Source organism: Chiloscyllium punctatum, chromosome 22, assembly GCF_047496795.1.
Source record: "Chiloscyllium punctatum isolate Juve2018m chromosome 22, sChiPun1.3, whole genome shotgun sequence".
Lineage (NCBI taxonomy): Eukaryota > Metazoa > Chordata > Chondrichthyes > Orectolobiformes > Hemiscylliidae > Chiloscyllium > Chiloscyllium punctatum.
In genome coordinates this window covers 88552001-88570756 of record NC_092760.1, presented here as the reverse complement: position 1 = coordinate 88570756, position 18756 = coordinate 88552001, and the positions used below count along the sequence as shown (strand labels likewise).

At 42.2% G+C, this 18756-nt stretch overlaps 2 protein-coding genes across 4 annotated transcripts in view; one reads left to right on the top strand and one right to left on the bottom strand.

Moving 5' to 3' along the window:
• The window catches only part of LOC140493391 (uncharacterized), a 57049-nt gene extending 46031 nt beyond the window's left edge, over positions 1-11018 (top strand). The window contains exon 12 of the mRNA XM_072591784.1: positions 9995-11018. Coding sequence (XP_072447885.1) covers positions 9995-10206 — 212 coding nt within the window. The 3' untranslated portion in view covers positions 10207-11018. The remainder of the gene's footprint in view (positions 1-9994) is intronic.
• Positions 11019-11129: 111 nt separating this feature from the next.
• Positions 11130-18756, bottom strand: part of LOC140493838 (L-lactate dehydrogenase A chain-like) — a 37199-nt gene continuing 29572 nt past the window's right edge. For all 3 annotated transcript variants that reach the window (XM_072592794.1, XM_072592792.1, XM_072592793.1), the window contains exon 8: positions 11130-12755. In XM_072592794.1, the coding sequence (XP_072448895.1) occupies positions 12591-12755 (165 nt within the window). In that variant the 3' untranslated portion in view covers positions 11130-12590. The remainder of the gene's footprint in view (positions 12756-18756) is intronic.

The following is an 18756-nucleotide window of genomic DNA, read 5'->3' as shown; positions in this document are numbered from 1 at the left end:
CCTTCACTCTTGGCCTTAACCTCCAAATATACTGCCGCGTGATCGGAGATAGCTATATTCCCAATTTTACAACTCATAATCGTATCCAGAAGGGCCGAGGGAGCCAGAAAGAGGTCAATCCTCGTGTGACATTTAAGTGAGTTTGAAACAAAGGTGAAGTCCCTGCCAGTAGGGTGAAGAAATCTCCAAATATCCACCAGCCCCAACTCCTCGCATAAGTCAACCACCTGCTTGGCCTGCGAAGAAATAGTTGGGGGCCCACAAGGCATCCTGTCCACTGTCGGATCCAAAAGACAATTAAAATCCCCTCCCTATAATAATGTGCCGTGTTCCAAAAGCACTCAGCTTAGAGAAAGCACTAATCAAAAATTTGAGGGGATGCGCCGGAGGACAGTAGACATTTAAAATGCTATATTCCTCCCCATTATCAGGGCCCCAAGTATCACAAACCGTCCCTGCTCATCTTTCACCTGATCTAATAATGTAAACGGAAGATTTTTCTGGATAAGTACTGCCACTCCCCTACTTTTAGTAGTAAAGGATGAAAAGAATACCCGGTCATAACCCCCCTGTTGTAATTTCAAGTGTTCCCCATCATCAAGATGGATTTCCTGCAACAAAGCGATATCAACCCTTTCCCTCCTCAAGTTAGAAAGCACTTTTTTCCTTTTAAGAGGTAAATGACTTCCCTTGATGTTCTGGTGCACCATTTAATAAGACACTTCGCCATATCCCCTTTCACACACCCTTGAACCCCTCGGAGGGAGAACCCTGCTTACAAGCGCCGAGCATAAGTAAATAAAGACTCATTGAGTCAAAGGATTATGTATACAAAAACTACTCTATCATCACTATAAACAACGATTACTACCAAAAAACTACAAAGAAAACCAACTTTCAAACCTTGAATGGAAGATTCTTCCCCCTGCCCATAGGGGGCACTCACCCTACCCATCCCTTCCTTCACAGCTCCTTCAAACCTGGACTGTGCCCCAGCCTTAGGCCACAAGAAAAACAAGGAGATGATCCTTAAATCGAAAGACAAAGTCAGGATGAGCACTTCACCCAACCCTGGCTTCATGACACCTCTACTTGTGACTAAAAGAAAAGCAGAACAAACAAAAAAACAACGGAGAGACAACAAAGAACATCCACAAAATTTCCCATCAGAAAATCCAGTTATTAAAAAAAAGGAACAACTTATTCCAAAGTCTTTTCCCCCCTTTCCAAAAAGGAAATTATTAGGGAGAAAGAAAGGAATAAAAAATAGGAAGGGAAAACATGAGGAAAATTAGAATCGAGAACAAACAGAGAACAAACATTAACTATATTCTTCAGGCCAGTCTGTCTATTTTAAAGTGTCCACAAAGATTTTAGCCTTATCAGCCGAGTCAAATGTATAAACTGAGTCCTCGTGGCTGAAACGTACTGCGGGGTATCACATAGGGTACTGGATGCCCAGGTTCCTCAGCCTCTTTTTAACTTCATCAAAGGACTTCCTTTTTCGGATTACAGCTGCTGAAAAATCCTGGAAAAACATGACTTTTGACCCCTTGTACAGCAGCTCCTGTGGATCTTTCCCCAGGGATCTGGAAGCTTCTATGACTTTTTGCTTGTCCTTATATGAGTGGAAGTGCACGAGGACCGGGTGGGGATGCTGCACTGGCCCTGACCTGTGCCCTGTAACCCGATACTCCCTTTCAATCTGCAGCCTGCTGGACTCCATGTGAAGGCCCAAAACCTTCGGCGGCCAGCTTTCAAAGAAGCTGACTGGCTGCTCACCTTCCTCACCTTCAGGGAGCTCGACAATTCAGAGATTTATTCTCCGACCTCTATTTTTGAGGTTGTCGATATGGTCTCACAAGGCCTGCACCTCTCACTCCAGCACCTGGATCCGACTGGATGAGAATTCCATCGCAGCTTCCGAGGCCTTAGTTCGACCCTCCACCTCCTCCAGCCTCTCCCCGAGGCCCTGGATTTCCTGCTTGTGTTTCTGCAGCATGGATGCGATAGGTTGGACCTGGGCACGAATCTCCCCACGGATTTCCTCAATTGCAGCTGCAACTTTCAAAGTAAGTCTCTCCATCGCCGCAGCCAATTCTTGTGAGTCTGTCAGGTCCCTGGGGTCAATTCTTGTGAGTCTGTCAGGTCCCCGGGGTCATTTCCTGTGAGTCTGTCAGGTCCCTGGGGTCAATTCTTGTGAGTCTGTCAGGTCCCCGGGGTCAATTCCTGTGAGTCTGTCAGGTCCCCGGGGTCAATTCCTGTGAGTCCGTCAGGTCCCCGGGGTCAATTCCTGTGAGTCTGTCAGGAGAGGCTGCTGCTGCTGCTGCAGTCTCTGGTGTTGTAGGTGCTGCAGGGGGTGGTGTCCTCCCTGCTGCTGTTTGCTCAATCCTTTTCTCTTTGGCATCCTTCCCACTCCCAAATATTAACAAATATGTGTTCTGTAAGGTTTTAAACTAATAATTCCACCGTATAAGTTGACCAGGGATGGCAAAAAAAAACACCAACATGCCTTGGCTGTTAGGCAGAGTTGTCCACAGCTGTTCTACAGAATTGCCGCCATCTTGCCGAGTCCAACGGAGCCATTTGATGGGCTAAATGGCCTAATTTCTGTCCCTATGTCTTATGGCCTAACGTGAGTGTTGCTGAAAATAAACAGATTTTGTTGAAGTTATTCATCTCACAGTCTTAAGAACACATTGCAAGTAAACAAACGTGGAGGGAACAGCGTTTTTAGACTGAGCAAAGCATGCTGATTGGCAGTTGGACACTGGTAGAAATAGTGCCATAGGGAATGCAACAGACTCCACTTGCCAACCATTAAGCATGGTCTGCCCAAGCAATATAAAATATTGTTCCCTGTGCATTGGTATTCTTGCGCATTGTTCTAATAATCACAATATGACAAACTGCAACAAAATGTCTCTTTGCAGCAATCCACATGAAATATTATTTTGTTAATTTCAAAACTAAGTTTTATAGTCAACACAAGGAATGTTGATATGCTGTACTCGGCAATGGCAGGATGGAGATATGTCCCTGAGCACCTTATGCAGAGTTTTCAAATATAATGATGGAAAAATGTGGGTGAAATTCCAGGAATTTCTCCACAGTGGGCAAGAATGGTCTGTTCAACACCTTTTAAACTGTTGATTGAGGCTTGGAACAGTAATATACTTTTCACACTCGGGGGAAACAGTGTATGTCCTGAGGAACATAATACTTGGGACATAATTGATAAAAGTTTCATTTTTTTGATTTCTCATGAGGAACTAATGATAAAAAAATGCTGAAAACCTCAAAATAAGAGGGAGCCAATTGAGGACTGAGTTGAGATGGGACTTCTTCACCCAAAACACTGTGAATCTGTGGAATTCCCTGCCCAGTTGAGGCTACCTCGTTGAATGTTTTTAAGGCAAAGGTAGATTTTTTAACAGTAAAGGAATTATGGGTTGTGGTGAGTGGGCAGGTAAGTTCACGAGAAAACCAGCCATGATCTTATTGAATGGCGGAGCAAGCGTAAGGAGCCAGATGGCCTACTCCTCCTCCGATTTCTTATGTTCTTATGAAGGGAGTTCACGGCGTGCAGCTGTTGAACACAGTAAATGTCAGGGTGGCAGGATATTTTTGATGATCATGGGCGGCACGGTGGTACAGTGGTTAGCACTGCTGCCTCACAGCGCCAGAGACCCTGGTTCAATTCCCGACTCAGGCGACTAACTGTGTGGAGTTTGCACATTCTCCCCGTGTCTGCGTGGGTTTCCTCTGGGTGCTCCGGTTTCCTCCCACAGCCCAAAGATGTGCAGGTCAGGTGAATTGGCCATGCTAAATTGCCTCTAGTGTTAGGTAGGGGGGTAAATGTAGGGGAATGGGTGGGTTGCGCTTCGGCGGGTCGGTGTGTCCTTGTTGGGCCGAAGGGCCTGTTTCCACACTATAAGTGATCTAATCTAATCTAATCATTTAAGAATGAAAGAGAGCCTTTTGATCCCTCATGTTCAGTCTCAAAGTAACTCAGCACCCAAGACAATGGTTCATTTAAACTCTCATAGCGAGGACACGTTGTACAAGTGCAGTATAGTCCTACCATTCCCACCTTCACTTACACAAAAAACATTTTTGTTACATCTCTCACCAATGGCAAGTCAAACATTCTCTTCTCTGTGGTTTCCAGAAACATAGAAGAAGATTCAGAGAAAATGTGTTTTCACAAATGTATTTTGTAGCCATCACCAGAATGAGTGAGAAAATGTGTCGTGTAGTGAACCTGTGGAGGTTCTAGACTGATAAAGGTAGACTGAATGATTAGACAACAATCTGGCAGACAAAGTATAATGTGGAAAAATGTGAAGTTGTTTGGCAGGAAGAATATAGAAACAGAATATTACAGTACAAAACTCTGGTGCAGCTGCACTTGGAGTATTGCCTACAGTTCTGGTTGAAGCATGTGGAAGTATTGGAAAGGGTGCAGAGGAGATTTACCAGGATGTTGCCTGGTCTGGAGGGAAGGTCTTATGAGAAAAGGCTGAGGGACTTCAGGCTGTTTTCGTTAGTGAAGAAAGTTAAGACATGACTTAATAGAGACATACAAGATGTTCAGAGGATTAGAATGGGTGGACGGACGTTTTCCTCAGATAGTAATGGCTAGTGCGGGGGGCCATAGCTTTAACCTGAGGGGTGATAGATATAGGACAGATGTCAGTGGTAGGTTCTTTACCTAGAGAGTAGTAGGGGCATGGGACGCACTGCCTGCAAATTGCAAACTCGCCAGTTTTAAGGGCATTTAAATGGTCAATGGATAAATATATGGATGATAATGGAATAGTATCGGTTCAGTGGGCTCCAGATTGGTTTCTCAGGTCAGTGCAACATCGAGGGCTGAAGGACCTGTACTGTGCTGTAATGTTCTATGTACTTAAATTAACTTTTTATACAGAGTGGTCCATGTGTGGAATGAACCTTCAGAGAAACTGGTGAATGTGGATACAGTTGCAATGTTTAAAAGACATTTTGATAAGTTCATGAATAAGAAATGTTTGGAGGGATACGGGCCAAGCGCAGGCAGATGGGACTAGTTTAGTTTGGGATAATGGTCAACATGGACTGGTTGGATCAAAAGGTCTATTTCTTTACTATCTGACTCTATGACTAAGAACAACTACAGAATTCCAAGGTTCCGATGGACTTGGGTGTTCTGATGCATGATTCACAAAACATTATTATACAGGTACAGCATGTCATCTGGAAGGCCAGAGGAATGTTATTCTTCATTATAAGAAGAATTGAACAAAAAGTAAAGATGTTATACTTCTGGATGAGTCCATATCTCAAATACTGTGTGCAATTTTAGTTTCTTTATCTAAGGACGGGTGTAAATACTTTGGCTGTTGTTCAGAGAAGGTTTACTGGATTGATACTGAAATGAGTGGGCTGTCTTATGAGGAAAGACTGGGCTTGTTTTCATTGGAGTTCAGAAGAGTGAGCGGTGACTCAGTTAAAGTGTATCAGATCCTGAATGGTCTTTAGAAAGTGGATGTGAAAATGATGTTTTCTTTTTGTGGGTCTGTCCTGAACTAAAGATAATTAGTAGTTCACCTTTTGAGGATATGTTTTATTGTGACAGCCCCATAAGGTGGTGGAGGCAGGGTGGTGGAATATTCTTAAGGCAGGAGCAACTTGATTTCATTGCATCAGAAAAAAAACTAAGCTTATTGGGAATGTGGAATTCGAAACACAAACAGATCAGCCATGATCTTATTGAACGTAGAACAGGCTCAAGAGGCTGAAATGTTTTGTTCTGTTCCTATTTAATTTGACAGCAGCTTCTAAACCCCTGACGTTTGCTATCTAGAAAGACAAGGTCAGCAGATAGTGGAGTTCCCATGTATCTGCAAGTCCCCCTTCAAACCACTTACCAGCCTGACTTGGAAATATATCACTGTTCCTTCAGTGTTGCTGTGTCCAAATCCTCCCTGCATTGTGGGTCTCCTTCCAGCTTTAGGTGGATCAGGAAGGCAGCTCTGTGCCACTTGTTCAAAGAGCACTTGGGGATGGGTATTGCTGACCTAGCTATGACACCCACTTTCCATGAATTATTTTTGTGTTTAAAAACTCCTCTTTCAAAGGGCCACCATTGATGAGAGCTCCAACAATTACAGACTTCAGCATTGAACGTTTGACAGCAAAGATCACTGAGAGTCAATCAAAAAATCCATGTACCAAGCAGATGTCACCACAGTGAGATCTGAACTGGGTATGGAATGTTCCTTCAGTAGTCGCATCCTTTAACTTCAATGGGAAGATTGCCAAATGAACATAATGTTCTTCTTGCAGTCAGCTCGACAAAAGTTGAGGCAAACGAGGTATCAACTTGAATACACAGGACACTGTCTCGATGCCCAAAAGTATCGCTTCCCCACCCCTCTCCCTCCCCCCAACCTCCTCAATTTTCAAACAGCCAATATTCCAGGGATGATGATGAAAACAGAATCACACAACAGTGACAACACAGGAGGCCATTCAGCCCATTTTATCTGTTAAAAATCACACAACACCAGGCTATAGTCCAACAGGTTTATTTGGAAGTACAAGCTTTTGGAGCACCGCTCCTTCATCAGGTAGCTGTTGGGATAGGATCATAGGACACAGAATTCATAGCAAAAGATCAGAGTGTCATACACTGCTGGAATATATTGAATAAACCGAGGTTGCTGTTAAGTCTTTCATCTTTTAGAATGGGCTGCAGGTTTTGATTTATTGGTATGTAAATCCCAGAACTTCTTTCAAGTCACATCCCGAGATACTTAAGGTTTTATAAAATAAAAGTGACTTCAGCTCCAATCTATCAAGCACACACAAACATACATGCACGCACTCTCACACACACACACACTTTCTTTTTCTCTCTCTTTCTCACACATGCTCACACACGCTCACACTCATGCTCTCTCTCTCTCTTCCCCCCCCCCCTTCCTGACATACACACACCCACAGACAAGTCTATGGGATGAATTTGCATTTGCAGATACATTCAATTTTGTGCAAAAAGCAGGCAACCTGTAGGCAGTCAATATATTTTATAATCCATGTGACATTTTATAAATTCCTACTTTGGAAATAGAACCAGTCTGACTCACGATTGGAATGCATACAGACTCTAACCTCACACCTTGAATGCATTGTCTGAACTGAGATGTCACATTTTTTTATGAAAGCTCAAGTTATCTCGGGAATGTGACTTGAAAGAAGTTCCAGGATTTACATATTAATGAATCGAAACCTGCAGCCCATTCTAAAAGATGAAAGACTTGACAGCAACCTCGATTTATTCAATATATTCCATCAGTCTAAGACATTATGATCTTTTGCTATAAATTCGGTGTCCTTTGATCCTATTCCACTAGCTACCTGATGAAGGAGCAGTGCTCTGAAAGCTAGTGCTTCCAAATAAACCTGTTGCTCTATAAGCTGGTGTTGTGTGATTTTTAACTTTGTCCAACACTGGCACTTCCACATCATTATATCTGTGCCCCTCTCCAAAAGTGCCATTTCCTTAGTGTCACTCCCCCACCTTCTCCCTGTAATCCTGCACCTACTTCCTTTTCAGAAAATAATCAGTTCCTTTTTGAGTGCTTTCTTTTACTAATAACTTTTAAACAAGCAGCTTCTTATATTCAATTCTCGATCATTTGGATCAGTCTCTCCCTATGGACTCTGTCCATACTGTGGAAAGCAATCCCAACTTCTTCAGTCTATCTGCACGACGAAGCTCCACGTGCCTGGAATCATTTACAAACATCACTTTAACAGTCGGTTAAAAGACTCCCTGTCATCCCTGAAGCTCAGCACAATTTTCCAGTTAAGGCTGATCTAGAGTTCCACACACATTTAGCATCATCTTCTTGCATTTGCACCCTGCACCTCTATTAATATACTCAGGATGCTGGGTCCAAATCCTGGAATTCCCTCCCTAAGGACATTGTTGGTCAACCTACGATATGTGGACTGCAGTGGTTCAAGAAGGCAGCTCGCCACCAACTTCTCAAGGGGCAACTAGGGACATGGGCAAGAAATGCTGACCAGCCAATGACACTCACATCCCACGAGTGAATATAAAAGCAGATGCTTTATTAATTGCAGTCTCCAGCTGTTCTACCACCTTCAATGCACTTTTCAAAGACAGTTTTAAACTTGGCATCATTGACATTAATGTCAAAAAGTGTGGTGCTGGAAAAGCAGGTCAGGCAGCATCTGAGGAACAGAAGAGTCTATGTTTCAAGCATAAGCTCTTTATCAGGAAGATGGCTGACATTAATACTGAGTAGCTTGCTCCCGGTTATCAAAATACGAACAACGTGACCGTCAAACTTTGAGAACTAATATCTTCATGATGAGGCAGAGCAGTAACAGAGAAGAAGCAAATCCCACTCTCTGGATCCCACTATTACATGGGGCAGGGCAGCTGGCCCCGTCTGCTCAAGGATCCACCTGTTCAGTCACATGAAGACCACACAGAAACTCTCAACTCTGCGTGAATGATTGGAATGCATACAGACTCTAACCTCAAACGTGAACGTCAAACTCAAACTGAGGCACATCTGTGATGACACGAATCCCAACTGTGAACGATGTTATTCATTCTCCAAAATGCTGATTACTACATTTTGCAGTAATACTGGGCTTTCAGTGCATCTTGGGTCGTGGCACAAAACTGGTGTCATTGGATTGCCCACTTCATTACATGAAGTATCTGGTATTTAATTCCATAAACTGCAGTAGAACTGAATACTGGATTTAGTGTCACCCCCATCCAAATACATTTTAATAAAGGAAAATCAACTCTGGAAATACAGACACCAGGCAAACAAAAATGGAAAATGTAACTCTACCGAGGGTATACTTTCAGGAACATGAACGGTTCATTTCTACTTATCTGCTTTAGAGCTAACTGTGTATTTGCAAAAAGAGCCCTGGAGAGATCAGGCATCAGGAGGACTGGTGTAAAGTTTTAATAGGAAAGTGGAATGGACAGGTACAGGTTCTTCTGCTACAATGAATGTTCACACAAATTCGCTATAACACAACTGACAAATTGGGGACACTGCTCTAAAGCATAAAGTTTTAAAGCATGCATTGGTTAGAATGCCAATGGAGCTGCTATTACACGGTTTTATTGTAACACAGGATTGCACAGGAATGGAACTATCGCACTGAAGCAGAACTGACTGTCTGTGGCCTCCCCTCTATCCCCATGATGTGCGCCCTGGTGACATCCCTGGTTTCAGTTCTGTCTATCTGTGAACATGCTCCTGCTGCTGAAGATCAAAGAGCATGTTACATGTATGGACCATTACTCAAGTGAGGGTGAAATAGGAGGATTCTTTTTGTCCTGTCAGAAAATGAGGATATAACATTTCAGCATAGCATGCATTCGAGAAGTATACTGAAGAAGCTGAATAAAAATGCATTTTCTTTGTCACAATCACTTGGTAGTATAGAACGTGAGTATAACTAAAAGAAGGAGACATGTGGTTGAAGCTCTACAAAAACAGCACCTCCTTTGAGTGCAGCATAAAATTGTTCTGACGACAGGTCACCGGACTCATTAACTCTGCTTCTCTCTTACAGACGCTTCCAGACCTGCTAAATTTCCCCAGCACTTTGTTTTTCTTCTTGAGCATGAATTGTTGTTCCCCTCAAGATTTGGCATTCTTGCAAATCTGTCTTGAGAAATGCAAGACAGAAAGCTCCGCAGCGTGAAACTTCTTTTCAGCCATACTCGGGTTTTTATTATGTGGGCCACTTTTTGTTAACTCCAACATTCTTGGCCACTAATAAGCAGTGACTCTCTCTCTCTCTCTCTCTCTCTCTCTCTAACGTCAGGTAAATTAACTGCAGCTTTTCAGAAGCTTTGGAATTGATGGACACCAACCTATAATTTCTGAAATGGAAACTGGGTTGCAATGTTTTATGAATTGTTTCTGTCTTTTTTCTCTAGATTTGTGCAGCTCCCTCTGCAAGCAAAACCCCAAAAAGAGCATGTGTGACACAGACATTTTACGCAACTGTAACTCTGCTTATACCTCGGATTTCAGTCGTTCTGCAGGAAAGCCAGTTACTGGTGTGAACAATGGAGAGAAATTGGATTACACCTTGATATCAGAAAGTGGGAGATATGTAAAGAATAGTCCTGATGCACTACTTGAGTAATTACTTATTCCTAAAACTGAAGTGGAGAAGAAACCTACACATTCCAAACACACAGTAAGCTCTTTGCACTACGTATATAGCTCACCTTTTTAAAGTGGGACATCCCTTAAGACTCTGCAGTCAGATACAAGAAAATGTAACAGCAATGAGCATTGTTCTTCATCCACAAACAAGTGACCTTACATCTGCACTTCCCGCCAAGTGGACTGACTCCACCTGCAAAAGTCCTCCCACGAATAAGGGACTCGATTGTGAAATAATATCCTTCGATGATGGGCATTTATATTGTAAACCAGATCCCCAATACAACAGAAGCAAAACCAGCATTGCAAACATCATTCCAGAGTTCCTTCAGTTCCCCTGATTTTGTTATGACTGGCAATAATTCAGAAGCCATTGCTTTGAATGAAGAGATGTGTTCCATTTAATATTTTATTTAAAACTTAGTAACATTGTAAAACAGCTTTTTACTTACTACAGATAATAGAGGAAGATTAACCAAAGAAAGATGCACACTACTGAATCACAATCTATCACGTGGAAACAGAAGAAATATCTTAGTATGGAATTTTCTTCAATAGCTTTACAGGAAATGTACTGAGAGTCAAACACCAAAACTGATTTAATGGGTGAAATTTTAATTCATTCGAAATCCATCCACTTACACAGAATTAGAATCAGGTCTCACGTGGCAATAGATAACACAATGACTGTGTCCCAGACATGCACTGTCTTATATTCACAGATTGTGCTTTTTTTTTAAGAAAGGCTGGCTTTCACAATTTCAGAATAAAAGAGGATATTGAATGTTCCTTCCTTTTGTTTCAGTTTAGGCAATACCAATGCTGGAAATATAAATGTTGTTTCAAGTCAACAACAGGATTAGGATAACTAAATAAATCAAATCAGAGTAGAAATTGTAATTCGTAAAAGTAAGCAATTTATTAACCAAAGGGCAGTCTGCAATAGAATGTTTGAAGCAATGGAGCAAATTTTCCTATTCCTTGAATTAACATCCAAACTGGGAGTTACGATTAGAGAAACTACAAGGTCAAGGAAGACTACACTGTCACGTGCCTTCTCTTTCCCAGAAATTTTAAAAAGCAGTTTTAAAAAGTGTGCTTTCTGTACAAGGATATGCTGTTTGATTTTTTCGGATTCAGTATACTGAAGCAACCCAGCAGCCTCGGAAATCTGAACCATTGGTGCTTGAGGCCACCTTTTTCCCGAATGCTGCCGAAATGAAGCAAGTCTGTTAGTGTCAGCAGAAAGCTGGGGTGGAAACATTGACAGGAATGCATATGGGGGAGTGGGAACTTTAAATGCTGGAACCTCCAATTAAAAACTGAAAATATGGAAGAATTAACGCTAAATATTTAACCTGTGATTATCACATTTGGTGAGGGGCCAGCTGTGTATTTCCAGCTTTTTATTTTCACTGTAAATTTGCAACAATTGGTGCCAATTTTCCCTCCACATTGTTGCTTACGCAGCAATTGAAAACCCTCAATTTTGTAGCAAAAATCAGTTGATTTAGTCACTGGCTGAAAGCATGACATTTAGAGGAAGTTGGCTAAATTCCTGACATAATATTCAGCAATCATATGTGGACTTGAAATGTACCCTGCACAGCTTCCATGGACTCAATGAGGAAAATCTTATTATCACTTCCGATTCAGTGCAAATATAACGCTGCTGCATTGTGCTATTTGTTGTTATGTTATGAACAAGAATAATATTTCCCAAAGGTCCATCTGTGTTACTACACAGAGATTCAATTGCGTTAGTAAAACTGATTGGTGCATTTAGACAATGGAAGTCATTTGGCCAAGTTGACAGTTTGGTGTTAAGACCTCCTTTTTAAAGCACCCTTTAATTTTTACATTGAGGCTGATTGCAGACAGGGTGCAGTGGAGCTTAAATGTTAAAACACTCGCACCTAGTCATAGATCACTGCATTTATTGGAGTAATATTAATGTTCTAGCTATTCAAGTCTGGTACACTCCTTTATAAAGTGTTATTACTTTTTAAGATATGGGATTCGATTTGGACACTACTGTTTTCAGGATATCCTTATCATTTGTTAACCATTAACCCTCAGAGGCTGCTGTATTTCTTAACTGTAATATGGATAGCAAATTGAAGCTCACTGTTAAGGTAGCATGCTTGTGATTTGGTTTCTGATTTATTGCATTAGTCATTGGGTTTCATATTACGCTAATCTGCAATATCTAAAATACATTCTAATTTCTGCACGACTTGTACACTGCAAACAACTTGACTAAGATTCACAATGAATATACATTTTACATAATGTGACACCGATAAGTGATGGTGCACTGATTTTCCATCATTGAGTGGGCGCTTGTACTTAGCATTTTGTTCACAATACGATTTCCCGCTGGATCTTCAAAAGATTTTCCACGCTGTTTTTCAGTTTTGTTTCTTCTTTCTCCTTGAGCCGTTGTCTCAAGATTCCACATACTCCCGTTATTCCCAGGACACAGGGGAGACTGAGAAAGACATCGTTTGTGATATTGTGCTCATCCTGGTGTATTAGAACAAATGTTACAGCTGTTACTGTTCAGGTATCGATTTTTTTTTATATATACACACATACATACACACACTAAATGTTTCATTTTATTTGATGTTAGAACTGATTCAAATGATTACTGGTTAAATAAATTTGCAAATGAGCAGAAAACAGAACAACGTTCAGATATGTGATCATTCCAACAGGAAAGATTGTCAAGAAATTATCAATTGCTCTGCAGATTATGTCCACAAGAGGGAACCAGTGTTTTCCTCAGACTAGCTGCAATCTTCCATTTGGGTTTGAAGCCGACCCATGCAGGAGATCACAGACACTGACGGAGAAGATTGTGTGCATGATCTCCACTACAAATTAACAGGTAAATGCACAAAACTCTTGTGTAAACAACATAAGAGATGATTCATATAGTATTTTCAAGACCATAAGAAATCTCAAAATGCACTCAAGCCAATGTTGAAGTCACTCTTGTAAAGTAGGAAGTTTCACACACTATTTGCACAGAGTGGACTCCACCAACAGCAATGTCATCATGACCACAATCTGTTCCTGGGATGTTGATTGGGGCCACAGAATCACTCCCTTACTCTCTCTGGGATCTTGTATGTCCACCTGAGCAGGTAGATTAATCAATCCTCAATCTAAAGTCTCCTCTGAAGGATGGCATCACTTACAGTGCAGCACTCCCTCAGAATTGGACTGGAGGTCTGCCAGCCTTGCTTTCTGTGCTCGATCCCCGGAGCGGGACTGAGCCTCACAGCTTTGTGACCCAGTGGAGGAGCTGTTCCCAGCCCAGAAGGTTTCACTTTCATACTGCAATCTATACCCAGCTGTCCAGCAGTTACTGATAGAGTGCGGTTAAGTATCAGAGGGGAGTTAAAAAGTCAGTGCCTTCCAGAGTCCAACATTTGACCCACATGTGCCAGGTGGTCAAAGTACCAATAGGGTTTGCTTTGGGAAGAAAGGGTTGGAGAGAGCAAGATGAATAATGGTGATGTGACAAAAAAGGTGCATTTTAAAACCTCCAGATTTGGATAGAAATGAAGTTGAAGATCCTACAAAAGAATGGCAATCTATTGTTGTGATAATGACAAGTAAAATATAAGCTACTACTTTGTTGATTCTGCAGGAACAGGCTAGACTATTCAGCACCTCTTGCCTATTCTATCATTCCCTTAGACCACAGCTGATCTGTAACTTGACTCCTACCTTTATTCAATATCCATAAACAAAAGAAATCTACTGATCTCAGAGGTGAATGTTCCAATTAGTCCAGCATCCACAGTGGTTTGGTGGTGGGGTTTCTATTCCCCTTTGATAAAATGTTTCCTGATTTCTGGTTTACCTTGGGCTCTCATCCAGTATTGCACATTGGGGCACTGCTCTGGGGTATCTCATGAAGTGGGTGTCTGTATCCGATCCCCACGCTAACTGGCTTCTTATCTCTAAATGAACACTCTTTACATCCTTAAGAACTGGGTAATCCAAGATGGAGGACAGGAAAAATTTCTGGCTGGAAGAGCTGCTCCTTTTTTTGAGGTATTTTAGGTGTTGGAGGTGATTTCCGCGAATTCCAGGAGCAGTAATTATTGTTTTAAATGCTGTTGCATTGTTTTGGAACTTTGGAAAAAAAAAAGTCAAAACAACAGCAGTTTTAAAAGGGAGAAGAGCAGACAAAGGAAGCACAGGGTAAGGACAGTGCAGGAGAGAGAGAAAACCTGCACAGTTACTGCCTTTGCTGTTTTTGAATTCATGTATCACTGGATATCGGAGTACATCTGGGAAAATTAACAAACAGTGAATTTCACAACTAATCTTGGAGGAACCGGTTTGGGCGAAGTTCACAACACAGAATCAGATAAGTTAATTGTTGTTTTAAGTTTGTCCAAGAGAAAGGCTGTATTAGTGAGTACAGTGGGTTCTTGATTACATGTTTTTGGAGACAAGTCTCTTGATTAAACTTAAAATATAAGCCATAGCTATTAATTTAACCTGGTACAGTGTTTTGTAGAGGAAAAAGTGTTATTTTCTGGGTCTGTAGATTGTGAAGGAGCAAAGGTGACCTTTAATAGAGTGATGTGTACTTCTTGTCAGATGTGGGAGTTTAAAGAGAGTTTAAGGGTTAGTGGGGATTATATCTGCCATAAATGCTATTGGATGCGAATCTTATCAGATCGAGTGGATCGGTTGGAGAGACAGATAGAAGCGATGAGGAATTTGCAACAGCAACAGTATGTGATGGATGGCAGTTATAGGAAGGGGGGAAAAGTCTCAGATACAGTCACATAGATGGGTTAACTCCAGGAAAGGTAAGAGAGGTAGGCAGCTAGGGCAGGAGTCTTTTATGGATATACCCATTTCAAACAGGTATGCTGTTTTGGAAAATGTAGGGGGTGATGGATTCTCAGGGAAACATAGCATGAACAGCCAAGTTTCTGATATTGAGACTGGCTCTAATGCAATGAGGGTACTTCGGCTTCCAAGAGATCAATTGTATTAGGGGATTCTGTCGTCCAAGGTACCGACAGACGCTTCTATGGCCAGCAGAGAAAAAGCAGAATGGTGTGTTGTTTCCCTGATGCCAGGATCAAGGATGTCTCAGAGAGGGTGCAGAATGTTCTCAGGGGGGAGAGGGGCCAGCAGGAGATCATTGTCCACATTGGAACCAACGACACTGGAAAGGAAAAGGTTGAGATTCTGAAGGGAGATTACAGAGAGTCAGGCAGAAATTTAAAAAGGAGAACCTCAAGGGCAGTAATATCTGGATTACTCCCAGTGCTACGAACTAGTGAGGGCAGGAATAGGAGGATAGAGCAGATGAATGCCTGGCTGAGGAGTTGGAGAAGGATTCACATTTTTGGATCATTGGAATCTCTTTTGGGGTAGAAGTGACCTGTACAAGAAGGATGGATTGCACCTAAATTGGAAGGGGACGAATATACTGACAGGGAAATTTGCTAGAACAGCTTGGGAGGATTTAAACTAGTAAGGTGGGGGTGGGGGAAGTGGGACCCAGGGAGATAGTGAGGAAAGACATCAATCTGAGACTGGTACAGTTGGGAACAGAAGTGAGTCAAACAGTCAAGGCAGGCAGGGTCAAGGTCGGACTAATAAATTAAACTGCATTTATTTCAATGCAAGGGGCCTAACAGGGAAGGCAGATGAACTCAGGGCATGGTTCGGAACATGGGACTGGGATACCATAGCAATTACGGAAACATGGCTCAGGGATAAGACAGGACTGGCAGCTGAATGTTCCAGGATACAAATGCAGGATACAGGAAGGATAGAAAGTGAGGCAAGAAAGGAGGGGGAGTGGCATTTTTGATAAGGGATTGCATTACAACTGTGCTAAGGGACGATATTCCCGGAAATACATCCAGGGAAGTTGTTTGGGTGGAACTGAGAAATAAGGGATGATCACCTTATTGGGATTGTATTATAGACCCCCTAACAGTCAGAGGGAAATTGAGAAACAAACTTGTAAGGAGATCTCAGCTATCTGTAAGAATAATAGGGTGGTTATGGGAGGGGATTTTAACTTTCTGAACATAGACTGGGACTGCCATAGTGTTAAGGGTTTAGATGGAGAGGAATTTCTTAAGTGCATACAAGACAATTTTCTGATTCAGTATGTGGATGTACCTACTGGAGAAGGTGCAAAACTTGACTTACTCTTGGGAAATAAGGCAGGGGAGGTGACTGAGGTGTCAGTGGGGGAGCACTTTGGGGCCAGCGACCATAATTCTATTTGTTTTAAAATAGTGATGGAAAAGGATAGACCAGATCTAAAAGTTGATTTTATAAATTGGAGGAAGGCCAATTTTGATGGTATTAGGCAAGAACTTTTGAAAGCTGATTGGAGGCAGATGTTCGCAGGTGAAGGGACGGCTGGAAAATGGGAAGCCTTCAGAAATGAGATAACAAGAATCCAGAGAAAGTATATTACTGTCAGGGTGAAAGGGAAGGCTGGTAACTATAGGGAATGCTGGATGACCAAAGAAATTGAGAGTTTAGTTAAAAAAAAGGAAGCATATGTCAGGTACAGACAGGATAAATCGAGTGAATCCTTAGAAGAGTATAAAGGAAGTAGGAGTATACTCAAGAGGGAAATCAGGAGGGCAAAAAGGGGACATGAAATAGCTTTGGCAAATAGAATTAAGGAGAATCCAAAGGGTTTTTACAAATACATTAAAGGACAAAAGGGTAACTAGGGAGAGAATAGAGCTCCTCAAAGATCAACAAGGCGGCCTTTGTGTGGAGCCACAGAAAATGGGGGAGATACTAAATGAATATTTTGCATCAGTATTTACTGTGGAAAAGGATATGGAAGATATAGACTGTAGGGAAATAGATGGTGACATCTTGCAAAATGTCCAGATTACAGAGGAGGTGGTGCTGGATATCTTGAAATGGTTAAAGGTGGATAAATCCCCAGGACCTGATCAGGTGTACCCGAGAACTCTGTGGGAAGCGAGAAAAGTGATTGCTGGGCCTCTTGCTGAGATACTTGTATCATCGATAGTCACGGGTGAGGTTTCGGAAGACTGGAGGTTGGCAAACGTGGTGCCACTGTTTAAGAAGGGCGGTAAAGACAAGCCAGGGAACTATAGACCGGTGAGCCTGACCTCGGTGGTGGGCAAGTTGTTGGAGGGAATCCTGAGGGACAGGATGCACATGTATTTGGAAAAGCAAGGACTGATTAGGGATAGTCAACATGAGTTTGTACGTGGGAAATCATGTCTCACAAACTTGATTTGAGTTTTTTGAAGTAACAAAGAAGATTGATGAGGGCAGAGCAGTAGATCTGATCTAATGAACTTCAGTAAGGCGTTCGACAAGGTTCCCCATGGGAGACTGATTAGCAAGGTTAGATCTCATGGAATACAGGGAGAAATAGCCATTTGGATACAGAACTGGCTCAAAAGTAGAAGACAGAGGGTGGTGGTGGAGGGTTGTTTTTCAGAATGGAGGCCTGTGACCAGTGGAGTGCTACAAGGATCGGTGCTGGGCCCTCTACTTTTTGTCATTTACATAAATGATTTGGATGCGAGCATAAGAGGTACAGTTAGTAAGTTTACAGATGACACCAAAACTGGAGGTGTAGTGGACAGCGAAGAGGGTTACCTCAGATTACAACAGGATCTGGACCAGATGGGCCAATGGGCTGAGAAGTGGCAGATGGAGTTTAATTCAGATAAATGGGAGGTGCTACATTTTGGGAAAGCAAATTTTAGCAGGACTTACTCACTTAAAGGTAAGGTCCTAGGGAGTGTTGCTGAACAAAGAGACCTTGGAGTGCAGGTTCATAGCTCCTTGAAAGTGGAGTCGCAGGTAGATAGGATAGTGAAGAAGGCATTTGGTATGCTTTCCTTTATTGGTCAGAGTATTGAGTACAGGAGTTGGGAGTTCATGTTGTGGCTGTACAGGACATTGGTTAGGCCACTGTTGGAATATTGCGTGCAGTTCTGGTCTCCTTCCTATCGGAAAGATGTTGTGAAACTTGAAAGGGTTCAGAAAAGATTTACAAGGATGTTGCCATGGTTGGAGGATTTGAGCTATAGGGAGAGGCTGAACAGGCTTGGGCTGTTTTCCCTGGAGCGTCGGAGGTTGAGGGGTGACCTTATAGAGGTTACAAAATTATGAGGGGCATGGATAGGATAAACAGGCAAAGTCTTTTTCCCTGGGGTCAGGGAGTCCAAAACTAGAGGGCAACTGTTTAGGGTGAGAGGGGAAAGATATAAAAGAGACCTAAAGGCAACCTTTTCACACAGAGGGTGGTGTGTGTATGGAATGAGCTGCTAGAGGATGTGGTGGAGGCTGGTACAATTGCAACATTTAAGAGGCATTTGGATGGGTATATGAATAGGAAGGGTTTGGAGGGATATGGGCAGGGTGCTGGCAGGTGGGACTAGATTGGGTTGGGATATCTGGTCGGCATGGATGGGTTGGACCACAGTCTGTTTCCATGTTGTACATCTCTATGACTCTATAA